The 13,565-nt window shown below is 35.4% G+C and overlaps 1 protein-coding gene across 2 annotated transcripts; it reads left to right on the forward strand.

The window, feature by feature from the left end:
- Window positions 1-499: 499 nt before the first annotated feature.
- On the forward strand, window positions 500-7,996 carry LOC114323898 (uncharacterized). 2 transcript variants are annotated; one of them, XM_082915770.1, is made up of 10 exons: window positions 500-637; window positions 3,184-3,268; window positions 3,665-3,689; window positions 3,775-3,862; window positions 3,961-4,027; window positions 6,170-6,229; window positions 6,370-6,522; window positions 7,472-7,538; window positions 7,631-7,731; window positions 7,858-7,996. In XM_082915770.1, exons 2-9 carry the CDS (start codon window positions 3,236-3,238, stop codon window positions 7,660-7,662), a joined length of 525 nt encoding a protein of 174 aa, XP_082771896.1. In that variant the 5' UTR covers window positions 500-637; window positions 3,184-3,235; the 3' UTR covers window positions 7,663-7,731; window positions 7,858-7,996. The 2 variants fall into 2 exon arrangements, with proteins under 2 accessions (XP_082771896.1, XP_082771895.1); XM_082915769.1 differs by lacking the exon at window positions 500-637 and having other exon boundaries at window positions 3,101-3,268.
- Window positions 7,997-13,565: the final 5,569 nt, after the last annotated feature.

A 13,565-nucleotide genomic window follows, 5' to 3' on the forward strand; every position in this document is an offset into this window, starting at 1 on the left:
TCCTCTTGCCAAACCCTAGTTTATGCAACAACAACAACCTTCTCGCTTCCCTTGAATTTCTGTATATAGAAAGTTGGCCTGCAGGAGGAGGAATCGTCTCCTCCTACTTTCTAGAGAATGGGAATTTCCTCACCAACCTCACTTTTCTTGGAATCACAAATATGAAGATTGGTAAGCCCCTATCAGAGTGGGGTTTGCACAGATTCTCCTCTCTCAAAACTCTCTGGCTTGAAGGCCCAAGTAACGTATCAGAAGAAGAAGAAGAATATTATTCGGTGTCCAGCTTTCCAGTAGATGGGATGCTGCTGCCCACCTCTTTGACGCATCTGTGGATTTATGATTTCCCAAATCTGGAGAAGATATCTTCTTCCATGGAGACCATTCAAAACCTCACCCGTCTTGGTTTCAGAAATTGCCCTAGGCTCACATCTTTTCCCGAGCAAGGAGGGCTGCCTCCCTCGCTTTTGGAACTTCGTTTCTACAGATGTCCAATAATGAAACGGAGGTGTGAAAAGGGGAAAGGCCAATATTGGCCCCTTATAGCTCCCATTCCAAAAGTCACCATAGACGGCAGATACATCTTTGAAGCAGAGGAGGTAGAGGAATAAATTGCAATATGAGCAATCAAAACTAACAGGTACTCACTCTCAAAAATCACCCAAACTTAAATATATCAAAATTATTGTTTTATTATTTTTATCAATGCTAACAGAGCCTGTGTATTACTTATAATATATATATATATATATATGGGGAGGTTGGGCTATGTTTTTTTTTTTTAATTTTAATTTTTAATTTTTATTTTTATTTTTTATCATTACAGTTTTCCCTTTTAAATATAGAAAATCACAAAGAAAACAACAAATTTGAAGGGTTGAAATTGAAAACAATTTAGAAAAGATAGCATTTGAGATGATTTTTTTCCATCAAATGTGATAAAAAGAAAAAATTGGGATAATAGAGAAATTTTTTAAAAGTTTTGATGTAAGGATTTGTTGGGATATACCTCCTTATTGGAGTGTGGGACCTAGTTGATTTATTAAAAGAGGTTTAATTTGGCTTGGTTTAGTATAATATATTTTTATATATTATATTTGAAGAAACCCAATTCAATTTGGATACAATTAGGTTTTGAGAAGAAAACCCCAGATTCAAAATATGATGTGTATTGTTTTTCCCAAGAAAATAAAAACGCAACAGTAGCAATTCTTTTTCTTTCCGTGAGAGTGGTTGGGGTATCAATCAATTTGGTGGAATCAAATTTTGGGTGCTTTGGTTTTTGTTCTTGGAAGCACCATTAGTGTGCTTGTTCGGCTGCTTCGTTTTGAAGATAATTTGGTTCGTTATTTTGGGTCTTCTACAACTTTGGTTCAGAAGATTTGGTTCATCTATTTGGTGAGGTCTTTCCTCTTTGTTTATTTGTGATTATTTGGAATTCACCTAAGGGTGGTTTGTGAGACCATTAGTGTCTCGTTTGTAATCGTTTGGAACTTATTTGGTTGATAGTAGAATCGGATTTCGATCCCGTGGACGTACCTCACATTGAGGGAACCACGTAAAATTCTTGTGTTGCTTTTGATTTAATTTTTCCGCATTAGTTTTTATTCCCATTGATTGATTTACTTGTGGGGAATCACATCGATTTTCCCTAACAGGATTGGAGTATTTCATATCAAATCAAACTTTTTATTCATATTTGGAATCAAAGCAGATGAAAAAATCGGTGAAGGGTTGGAGTTGGAGATGCTCTAACTTGATGAAGGTTGAAGATGAGAAGGCCAAATTAATTTCTTAAATATATATATATATATATTATTGAAAAACAAGGGAATTCCATTTCATGTGTTCTCAGTGTTGGTCTCTTGCCAACCAACCACTGTATTCTTCTTCATAGAGGGGTTTTGGGTCTATTTATTTTTAGTTCAGAATTTAAGGTGGTTTTGTATGCTACCGTTGTTGTTGTTGTTTTTTTTTTTTTCTTCTGTTCTTTATTATCCCTTCCCCTTGTTTATTTATTGATTGTAATGATTCACATTATAATTCATAAACTCTTTTTGTTTTCAGATAAAAAATCAAAATCAAAATCAAAATCATATTGCAAAATGGTAATATCGAAGTATGGATTGCACAAATATTGTTTCATCGTGTTGCTTATACCAAGTGTTTGTTTGCTTTTGTACAAATGTTTATCTTCTGAAGTCCTACCTCACACACTACAGGAAAAAGGAGGTATGGTGGCGTTTTTTTAACGACGTTTTTTTAAACATCACTTTTATCAGTATTTAACGGCGTTTTATAAACGCCGCATATTCTATTAAACAAAACGACACCGTTTTATAATGGGAGACGTTTAAAAACGCCTCCAAATGCGGTAGCCACACGCGCCTCCTTTTGTGAAACCTATTTTGAATCAGAACCCTCTCTAAGCATAGTACACAAGACGATTTCGATCGAAGATTCAGAGCTCTCTCTCTCTCTCTCTCAACCCTTATACGCACACATCTCTGTCTCCCTCTCAACCCTCTCTAAGCTCCATCGAAGATTCAGATCGAAGCTCCAGCGAAGCGATTTCGAAGCTCCAGCGAAGATTCAGATCGAAGCTCCATCGAAGCGATTTCGAAGCTCCATCGAAGATTCAGATCGAAGCTCCATCGAAGCGATTTCGAAGCTGCACCGTCGAGGTAGCGAGCTCCACTGTCTCATTTGCAAAGATTCAGAGATTCAGTGATTTCTAAAAGCTCAGATCTGAACTCTAACCCCTCGATTACTCGCATTTCAAGCTCCAATGGCGGTGAATAGTCTACTTTGTTTCTAAACTTTAATCGGTACTCTCTCTCTCTCTTCTCGGTTTGTTCATGTAGACGTTTGACTGCATTTGTACATGCTATTAGTTGGCTGTAGTTTCTCTCTAGCTCGAAACTGGTGTTTGATTTGGATGTCCCGTGGAGTTGAATATGTACATTTTGAGTTTCTAGGGCTTCTTGAGCTTGTTGAGCTGCGCGGTCTCCTCTCTCTCTCCTCTCTCTCTGCACTGTTTTGAGTATAAGATTACCAAAAAAAAAAATGAAATAAAAATTTGAAATTTTAGAACACGGTTGCTTCAGCTCAGGTTTGAATCTGTATGTATGTGTAATGTGTGTGTTCGATGAATTTTGATGGTGTGGAGATGGAATTGTGTTGTAGGGGTGGGAAGAAGGCGAAGGGCTTGGGAAAGAGAAGCAAGGGATCAAAGGATATGTCAGGGTTAAGGACAAACAGGACACTGCAGGTTCTTTTTTTGCTCTGATTTTTGTTTATTTGTCAAATTCATCCTCTATTTTGTTGCTTAGAACAGAGAGTTCTTTTATTTTTATTTTTTTAATTGTCTTATGAATCAAAGGAGCTAATAAGGTTAAACTTGTTGTGGGATGAGTTTTTCATTTATTCGAAGAGTAAGAACAGTAAAACACATATAGAGCAGTTTGACAGTTTAAAAATTACAACAGGTATTGGTGTGGATGAACCCAAAAATAATTGGGTGTTTGATACATCACTTTTTGACAACATCCTAAAGAGATTGAAAGTGGTAATTCTCACATTTATCTTCGAATTAGATTTAATAAGCTTTAAAAAAAAATTGTTCTTATGTTTTTCTGTCTGTAAATCTTTCTTTCTATTTTTGCAGCAAGCAGCAGAAATCAAGGATGAAGGTACATCAAGATGAAAATAAATTTAGATTGCACTTAATAATATCATGATAGTTTGATGTGGATCCTCTTTGTATGCATCTTGCAGCTGTTGAAAAGGATGGCATTCAAGACGTTGATACTGATGCCACCACAGAGACTAATACAGTTGTCAAGTCTACTCGGCCCCAAGGAAGGTCAATATGGTTGCCCACATCAATGCTAGATCATTTTTTTTTTTTTTTTGAAATTTATTTACTTGTTTATTTTTGTTTCCTTCTTTAATAATCACCAGGTATAAGAAAAGAGAGAGAGGGAAACTTGTCCATGCATATTCTTCCGAGGATCTTGGAGGAATACTTGTGAGTTACTAACCTTTGTAATTTAGGCCCTTCTGTTTTCATTTTATAGAGTTGATTGAATTGTGAGCTAGTTAATTTGTGGTGCCTTAGTTATAAGTGGTGAGTTTATTATTTGGGTCACTATGTTGTCTGAAGTTACCAAATTATTTTTACAAAAATGAAGTTCTAAGATTTTGGAGTTTTTCCATCTGCTCTTATTTTCTTAATATGTTATTGTACAGTTTTCAGAGGTTGCCTCTATTTTCTTGTTTTGACTATAATTTTTAATAGATTGTTGTAATTCTATGGAGAAAATCATAGCTAAGTTGATTGCTTGAGAACATCGTTTTACAATTTTCTGAATTTACTCAGGTTTCACGGAAGGCGGATTTAGAGTGGTTGATTGAATTTGAATTGGTCAAATTTCAGATAGAAAGAAATTGGCTAAAAAATCTGAATATTTGGTGAAATTGGCAAAAGTTCATATTTGAAATTCAGGAAATGAATGGCTTTCTTATGTTGTTTATTCATTATGGAAATTAATGGTTCTATGTTAAAATTGAGTATTAAATCTCACCAGGTAATGTTCGTTTAAGTTTCTCTACAAGAGTAGATTTAGTTGATGTTTAAAAAAAATTAAAAAAACTAAACTTCATGTAATTTCCAGAAATTAGAATCTGAGGTTGAGAGAAAAATATTTTCATTGACGCACTTTCTATTTGTTCCAGGTCATGGATTTCACAGATCATGTTTGGACAGAATGCATGTCACCTGTTCATATATTTGTAGTTTTATTTTCCATCATAGAGATTCAAAGGTTGTGTGAAAATTCGTTTGATTAGTTGTAATAAATAAATAAAAATTGAACCAAGTTGTGAATTTCTTATGTTTGGACTCGAGCCATAATGTATGCCTTATCTGTTTATTAAATTCTGAAGCATTCAATCTGTGAAATTCTGAAGCTATTTTCATCTCTGTGATTTGGTCTCTGTGGAGATATAGAAATGACTGCACTTTTAACAATACCCAACCTGATATTGATGAGTTGTGTGAGGTAATAAAAGTTAGAGTGGCCATATGGGTGAAGTACTATGTGCTGGGCTGTACTTTGCTCATGAGATTGTTGCAAATATCAAATGGGTGAGTCAACATATTTAAAGGTGATAGTTTGTATAGCATTGGTTTACTGTTGGCCTGCTACTTTGCTTATGAACCTGGGGAGTTGCTGCTGTCTGCTGGGGAGTTGCTGTTGGATGTGGTGTGTTTAGGGGATATATGAATGGTCTGCTATAGTTGATTTTCCCAGTTGAGCTGCTGGTGTTTGGTGTAATTAAGGGTTGTGTTGGCTGTTGGACTATTTGGCTTAAGTCTGATTGGGTATTGGTTGTCTCACTGCTGGCTAAGGTTTGAGTTGGTCTGTTAAGGATTGAGTGGCCTGTGGTACTCTTGTTACTGCTCTGGGTGTGTCATGCTGTTGTGTGGTCATTATGGTGCTCATGCTCATTCTCACATTTCTGCTGATGTCTGAAACAGAGTTAGCACATTAATTTCTGCTGTTGTGATGATGTGGTGCTCATGCTGTTGTGTATGCAGTTTGCAGATGGTGTAACTTGCATTGGATGTCTCATGCTGGTAGATGATCTTGACATGCTGTTGTGTATGCATTTGATTGGCTGCTGGTTGTCTGTAGGCTGTGTTTAGTTAGCAGATTCAGTAGGGTGTGTTTAGTTAGCAGATTCAGCCTTGTGTTTTCTTGTGTTGGTTTCTCACCAACTTAGAGCTTGGAGTTGGTGCTGGTAGATGATTTGGTGTGCATTGAGGTGCCAACCTAGTTGGGATCTTCGTGTTTCACTGTGATGCCTTTTGCACTCTCCTCTCTTTTTTGATGTTAGTTTCCCATACTTTGTATGTTTCTTCATCAATAAAGCTTTCTTTGCTGATAAAAAAAAAAAAAAAAAAAAAAAAAAATCTTGCTATATTCAGTTTTTTTTTTTTTTTCCTTTCCATGCATATTGTGCAATTTGCCTTTGAGGTTCAACCCTCACACACTTGTTACCTTCTCCCATTCATTCATATTTGTCTGTTGAGATCCTAGGCTTTCATCATCTGATTTCAGTTATTGCTAATTGATAGTGAACAGCTTTAGTGTATTGTCTCTTGTAGGTTTGGAAAAGATTCACCCAGTTTGAGCAAACTTATGGAGATCTTGCTAGCATGTTGAAGGTAGTCCCATATCTTGATGCATCATCTTTGTGTATTGTTTTTTCTTTTTTTTTTTGTTTGTTAGTTTTTGGATTATTATCGTATTATCTAGATCTATAAATTTTTCAGGTCTGAGCTTTACAATTGTTCTTCTGACACAGGTTGAGCAAAGAAGGAAAGAAGCGCTTTCCAGAACAGGCGAAGAGAGTCAATCAGCTTTAGAGAGTTCACTACAAGATGTTGTATCACGTTATAGTTTCATGGATCTTTGGCCTTGCTCTTCTAAGGATTTGGATAATTTGGCACGGCAAGAGGTACTTATTAAGTTTTGAATATTCTCTTGTTAATTATCATTTCTTTTTGTCTTCTCTCTAATTATTGTTGTGCTTGATTTTAGTTAAATTAGTTGCTGCTATGCTGTCCAAGCAAAGATTTATCTCACACCCAGGCATGCATTCATACAGTTTTACGTCATCTTTGGCCAATATTTTTATATACGTTTTCTCATATTGATCCATTGTCTTGCATTTTACATTGGTCCAGTGTACACAAATTTATGGAAATTGTCATACTGTTCGATACTTGTATATGGAGTGGAAAAAAGGGGAATTTTTAATTAGGAATGTTTTGTTTTTTTCTATTGTTAAACATCTATGTAGATCAGACAGAAGAAGTTGGAAAATTTGTGGGACATGAACAAAAAAAATGCACAACAACATAAAATATTTACCATTTGAATAGATTTAACACGCAAAACAATTTTAGAACTTTTTGATTTATTCACTTATACATTAACTGTTGTACAACTTGCGAGATGAAACTGTTGAAGACAGCCTCTATGTTAAACCTTCAAAGCATGAAGGAAGATTGTACAGGTTGGGTGGGTAACCTTCAAACGTTGGTTGGCGGAGTCCCCTCAAGGTGGTCCAGGGGTCGGGGAATCAGTCTTTTGAACTATGAACTGACATGGATTTCTGATAAGATGGAGGGGTAAAATGGGGTGTGTGAGTATGTGTGTTTTGGAGGTTGAAATGAGAGCATTTGGATGTTGGTTTTTGGTTATTATTCCAAAGCCAGAAGGGGTAGATGGTTAGAGGGAAGCAGAAATACTATTTGGATTTACGTCTCGCTTGGGCTCTGCATGTGAAATTGAAAATAAAGATATATGTCATACCATCTATATCTTTAGTAAAATGTATATTAACATATTTGGGTATTTTCTCTGGATTCTTATACCTGAATATGAATCTCTTTTTTTCCCAGTGGCTTTCTAAAAACGTCAATAAGAAGACCGAGAAATCTGCTCTGGCAAATGGAGCTGTTTTTGTAGGTACTAATATAGCATTTGTTCTCAAAATTTATATTTGGTTGTAATTTCTCTTTCATATCATTTGGTAATTATCTGCTGCTACTTGGGGACAGATAGGGGCTCTTCAGGATTGACAACCAATTAAATCAATCTACAAATGTTGTTTATCCAGATACTTCGAGAAGGGTTATTTACGATCCAAGGCAGAAGGCTGGTATGCTGTAATTTTTTTGATAATTTTTTTTTTTTTGAACGATTTTTTTTGGGATGGTTTACTTGACAGTTTTATTTGCCAAGAACGCCTGACATCAATTGACTGGAGGTATTGGGTTCTTTTCAGGCCCGTTTGCACCTGGACTTCCAGCTGTTTCAAGCACGTTGACTGCTTCAAGTGTTGTGTTAACTGGTGGTGGAACACCAATGCTCCCAATGAATTTTTGAAAGCAACACCGCCTGCTTTGTTAGCATTTATAGCAAATTTGCCTGCTGTAGAGGGTAAGTCTCAAACCTAAGAAACATGGACATTCCGACACGGAAATTTTCAAAAAATATAGGACATGACACCTGGGGGGACATGTACAAAATTATATTTATTATATACATAAGGATAAATGATTTTGGGGGAATATCAAAAAAATAGAGTAGGAAAAATAATTACAAAATAATGAATGCATAAGTGATTCATGCACATAGGATTGTTCAAATAAAACTTGTACCTTCATCATTTTGCAATTATATTTCTTACTAACACTTTTTTGAAATTTTCACAATAGTTATTATGTTGTATTGTGTCTAAGTGTCCAAGGAATGTCGTATTGTATCGTATTGTACCTTCTCTCTCTCTCTCTCTGTGTGCTGTTTGACTGACTAATGTTTGATGATTCGTTGCCGAAATTGCTAGGTCCAGCACCAAACATTGATTTTGTGTTATCAATATGCCTACAAAGCAACATACCAACAGGGCAAACTGGAAAATCAGTGAATCCCTCAACACAATTGCAGACTGGTCCTGCCCCAAGTACAAGTGACCTTTCTGGTTCAAGAAAACCTCATCCTGTTCCAAGTGGTTCATCTTTCAAAACAACAAGAGACAGGAAAAGAAGAGATGCAGACAGTATGTCTAAACCCCTTCCTCCCGTTGACACGTTATATTATGCTATATCACATAGACATTTAGGAACATCATCTCTATACGTGGATTTGTGTTTGTATTGTGATGAGCGTTAATTTTTGATTGCATATACATTAGTATGTATATATATTTAAATTACATATACATTCATCCATAAATTTAGAGGGAAAATTTCAATTTGCCCCCATGGTTCAACTCAAGCTTCATGAACTTTAATGGCCAACAATAAAACCAATGCACAGGGTGCTGCACTAGCATATGGTTAGCTCATAGATTGGTTGTCCAAATCTAGAACTTTTTTGATGCTTATATATGTCTTTTCTCAATTATTTTGCTGGATTTTTGATCAATTGAGTGGTTGGGTCAGTGGGACATTGGTTAAAGTTTGTAATAAATTTTTGGTTTGCTATATATGGTATCTATATTTATAATATAATAGACACAGAATAATTCTTTAGGTTGTGTCCATAATCATATTTGGATAAAGAAACATATTTGTGTAGGGATTGACCGAAGCCTATGGTGCCCACCCATAAATGTCAAACCAACCGTAGTTGGGGTTCCTTGTGATAATACTTGTTTCAAACTTGCTTCAAACCTGCGTGTGGTGCATCACACTAAGATGATTGATAATAGCAATAGTAATGACTAGCAATGTAGGCTCTACTTTATTGATCTCTCAATTACATCCAAATTTCAATTACATCCTCTCATTGAATAAGAGTTTGTCTCACGTTTACTTCCTTGATGTTATGCATTGAAATCCTATTTATCCATTAATGTTGTTACTTGTACAGTTATACACGTATCTTGTTTCCTATGATTATTATCTTGTTTCTTATAACACTTTGAAATTAGAAACTTTAAGTAATGTATAGTTAAATTTGAATATTCAAATTTTTTTAAGAAATATTGAAGTTTAATGATTTAACCTTGTAGTATATTAATTTAAAATTAAATGGAAATGACGTCTGGTGTGTTTAATTATGCTTTTAACCCTGTGAAATCAACTTTACAGGTTAAATTGGCTTCCCTTGAGAAGTTGTCTCTGAATGCAAAATGGATACTCTGATAGAGATATGGCCTGACAAACTTCAAGAACTAAGAGAGATGAGAGTTCAATGTTCTGCACCCTTATTTTTGTGCTTTTACAGGTTCTTAACATGAAATTCTGTTTGTTTTTAATGGAACAAGTGATATTTGAAAAATTGATGTCCTAATTTTTTTTGTGGACCGAAAGCTGGTGGTTCTCCATGAAAACAATATCGGTTATTGTGTAATACATTGGCATGAAATTTTGTTTGTTCTTGAATGGCTATGCGATGTATTGCGTTGTGTCACAGCCGGAATTTACTTGGCACCATATTTATGTATGTTCTCTTGAAACAAATACATTTGATTTTTTTTTTCTTTTTTGTATTTGTGTTTGTAGTTGAAGGCCTATTTTCCTTTTGTTACTGTACTTGCCAAAGTGTTTATGAGGGCTTATGCATCACAGAATTAGCACAATTTTTTTTAAAAAAAAAAAAGAAAAAGAAAAAGAAAAATGAAGCTATAACGGCGTTTTTTAAACGCCACTGTAGTGTTATAGTTTTAAAATAGAAAAAAGCTACCACGACGTTTTAAAACGTCGTTAAAAGTTGACGTCACTGTTATGTAACACATTTAGCGGCGTTTTTAAAAACGCCGCCTATTCTCATATAACGACGCTTTTAAAGTGCCATAAAGATACAGCGACGGCTGCATCTTCGACGTTTGATATTAAACGCCACAAAAAGAATTAGCGGCGTTTTTTATAGTTATAGCGACGTTTTTTAAACGCCTCTAAAAGTCTCATTTCCAGCAGTGACACCTTTCAAACAGCAGGTATATATCAATGTGATGCAATGATTTTGGCCATTGTTCACATTTATTTATCAAATTTTCAATAATTTTAAGCTGGTTATTAATTTCATTTAACTTTACATATGTACTATGTAATTGAAGACTCATCTTTATGGCCAAACAAGTCATGAAAATTGTAAGCTTTTTTTTTTGAAAAATTGAATACACCAAAGCATGTAACATGGTTTTACTTGACGTTTTGCCTATATTTCATTTGATAGAGATTGTGTCTTCTCATGACTATTGTAGAAACTTCAAATTTTACCATAGGTTACGGATATGGCTATATGCTTAGTTGCTTACACCGACTCCATTGTTCATAATTGATATCATCATGTTTTGGCATTGTGTATCTCTATATCTTTTAGTGACATAATAACTTCTTTCGGTATATGGTTAGTCTTGCTATCATTTTTGCATTACTTGAAGCTTATGCAAATAATAGTTTTATGATGAAATGCTTTTTTGTTCCCATCAAAGAGTCATAGAAGTCATAGACTATTTCTTTTAGTGCTATCATCATTCACCATAACTTTGTTGCTAACCACTCTTTTATTTAATGTATTATCTTATTATTATTATTTTTTCCCTGTGGTGTTTTCAGATTTTAGTAAAAGTTGTTCAAGGTGTGAATGTCATCTATGCTAGCTAAACATTATTTAGGTTTCACATGGTTTAAGTTTCGATACATGCTTGTCAAATGTTTATTTGTCATTGTTGTTATTATTTTCATTTCTAGGTTCGATAAATTCATTTCTCTGCTTTTGCCCCAGCTACTGCTTTCCTTGGGAAACCAAAAGAGCTACTGAAGGATGGTATCAACTCTTTCAATCATTTTCTGTTGCATTCGGTGAAGTAAATGTTACATCTGATTTAAAGAAATGTTGCATCTTGTTGAAGACCTAAAGAAGGTTTGATGAATCTAGATATGCAGTGGCTTGATGATTCTGTATTGTTGTTGTTGTTTCCTTGCTTCTGGTTGTGTTGCTTATTTTTTTTAATTTTTAATTTTTGGTTGATAAACCGAGTTGCTTCTTTTATCATACTGTATTTGTTGCTGTTGCTTTTGTTCATGTGTCATATATAAAAGCTCAGTGGTAAATTGACTTGTTTTATGTTGATGCTACTATTGTTGCTGCTTTGGCTTTCTAGCCTTTCTCGTGGTCTGTATGTTCTATCTGTTGTACATATGTTCATGTCAGACGTGAACAAGGCTTAGATTGGCTAAATGGTATTGTCCTCATCTTTTGCTTGCTTTAGACGATTCCCATCCTTGTTTGAATTGTCCATGTATGCTCCTTGTACTATGTATTTACTTTTGATCTTTGTTATATATTGACTTTGTTCATCAAATAATCTCAATGTTGAAGTTTGATTCATGTTGTTTGGCTTCAGTTACCCTCTGCATCTTTTCATATTTTGCAGCAATGATTGCAAGATTCCTTTTTAGGTTATTCAATTGAGTTAAGAGAGATAATTTTTTTCTAAAAGAGATGGGAGAAAAGATTTCATCTTCTAAACTCAAGTCACATGAACAGAGTTACTACATAAATTAGTAATTCCGTGCCTAAAATGGCAAAAGGAATAATCTTTCAACAACCTCCTCAGTCCTGCCTACTATAAGTTTAACGTGAGTCTTTTTGTCAAAACAAATCAAGCCAACAAACATTGAATATTAACCCTGTGACTATAATTACAGTGAGCATAATCACATATGATGAAAGATTCATTACAAAGATTTATGGTTCTGGGTAGTTCTAATCTAAAAATTGAGAATGAAGCTTTCTTGATTAAGTGGTGGTGGAAGTGTGCATCTGAGCCATATCCCTTTTGGAAAAGAGTCACTACTAGAAAAGGGGGCTTTAGACATGGTATTTTGCAGCAGCAATTTAAAAATCGTCACAAAAAATAGGCTTTTGAGAAGGAAAAAAATATGTTGCAAAATTGTTTTTGTAACGGTAAGTGACTGTCACCAAAAAAGGCAAGGGATAAATACTATTATTAGAGATGGATAACCCAAAACCGTCAAAAAAAAATTTATTTTTTTGCATTTTTGTTAATTTGCGACGGCCTTTCAAACCGTCGCAAAAACTTTTGCGCCTCTCTCTCTCTCCCTTTCCCTTATGTCCAAAACAGAAGGGGTCAAACACAATCCTAAACTTTTGTGTTTTTGTTAATCCCTAATTTTCAACTTTCGCGCCTTTCTCTCTCTCCCCCTCCCTCTCCGTCTCCCTCTTTCTCGCGCCCGACCCTAATTTCACTTTGTCTCTCTCATGGCCAGCCCTCTCTTTCTCTCTCTCACAACGGCAACAACACCGGTGTGGGCAGATCTTCGGCATCCAGGTAACCCTCCTCTCCTCTCCTCTCCCCTCCTCTCCTCTCCCTAATCCTGAGCTTTCTGCCATTGCGGCTCATTTTCTCTATCGCCTGGGATTTTAGGAAATAAATAATTTTTTTTCCCCCTTCAGTGTAAAGCAAGTGCCTTTTTGTACATTCTACTAATTATTCTCCCCCATCTTAAATTGCTTTACATTGAGTGATTGTCTATACTCTCTCTCTCTCTACATTTATCGCGAACTGTTTTCACACGGCTATGAAGCATGGACACGCCAGATTTCATGTTGTGGCGGTGTCTGACACGGGGACACGCCGGGGACACATACGGGACATGCCGGATGGCATGTCCCTTTAATTTAATTATTTTTTTTGCAGGGACACGGCAGAGACACGGCGGGGACACGCGTGTCCACCAAATTTGGACACGTGCAAGGTTCTGAAAAGAGGTTGCGGTCGCCGTAACGGTGGCGGTGACGCGGTTGCGGTTGCGGGGTGTAAAGGCCATAATGTAACGGTTGCGGTAACTGGAACCGTGAATTTTTTTATTTTTCGCACAATTTGAAAAAAACTTACCGATACGCATATTTTTTTTCCATGATCATATTTATTAGGTTAAAAATAAATATTGATCAATTTTTGTAAATTTTTAAGTATGATTCAATATATTTCATATTTTTAAATCACTATAAACTGAG

The sequence above is a fragment of the Camellia sinensis genome, chromosome 2 (assembly GCF_055761805.1).
Source record: "Camellia sinensis isolate YWXY chromosome 2, ASM5576180v1, whole genome shotgun sequence".
NCBI classification, from domain to species: Eukaryota; Viridiplantae; Streptophyta; class Magnoliopsida; order Ericales; family Theaceae; genus Camellia; species Camellia sinensis.

Excerpts from the sequence above, each read along its gene's own strand:
- LOC114323898 (XM_082915769.1), top strand. The coding sequence starts at position 3,146 with ATGAATTTTGATGGTGTGGAGATGGAATTGTGTTGTAGGGGTGGGAAG. Across the intron at positions 3,690-3,774 it reads AGCAGAAATCAAGGATGAAG|CTGTTGAAAAGGATGGCATT; the intron begins GTACATCAAGAT and ends TGCATCTTGCAG. Across the intron at positions 6,523-7,471 it reads ATAATTTGGCACGGCAAGAG|TGGCTTTCTAAAAACGTCAA; the intron begins GTACTTATTAAG and ends TTTTTTTCCCAG.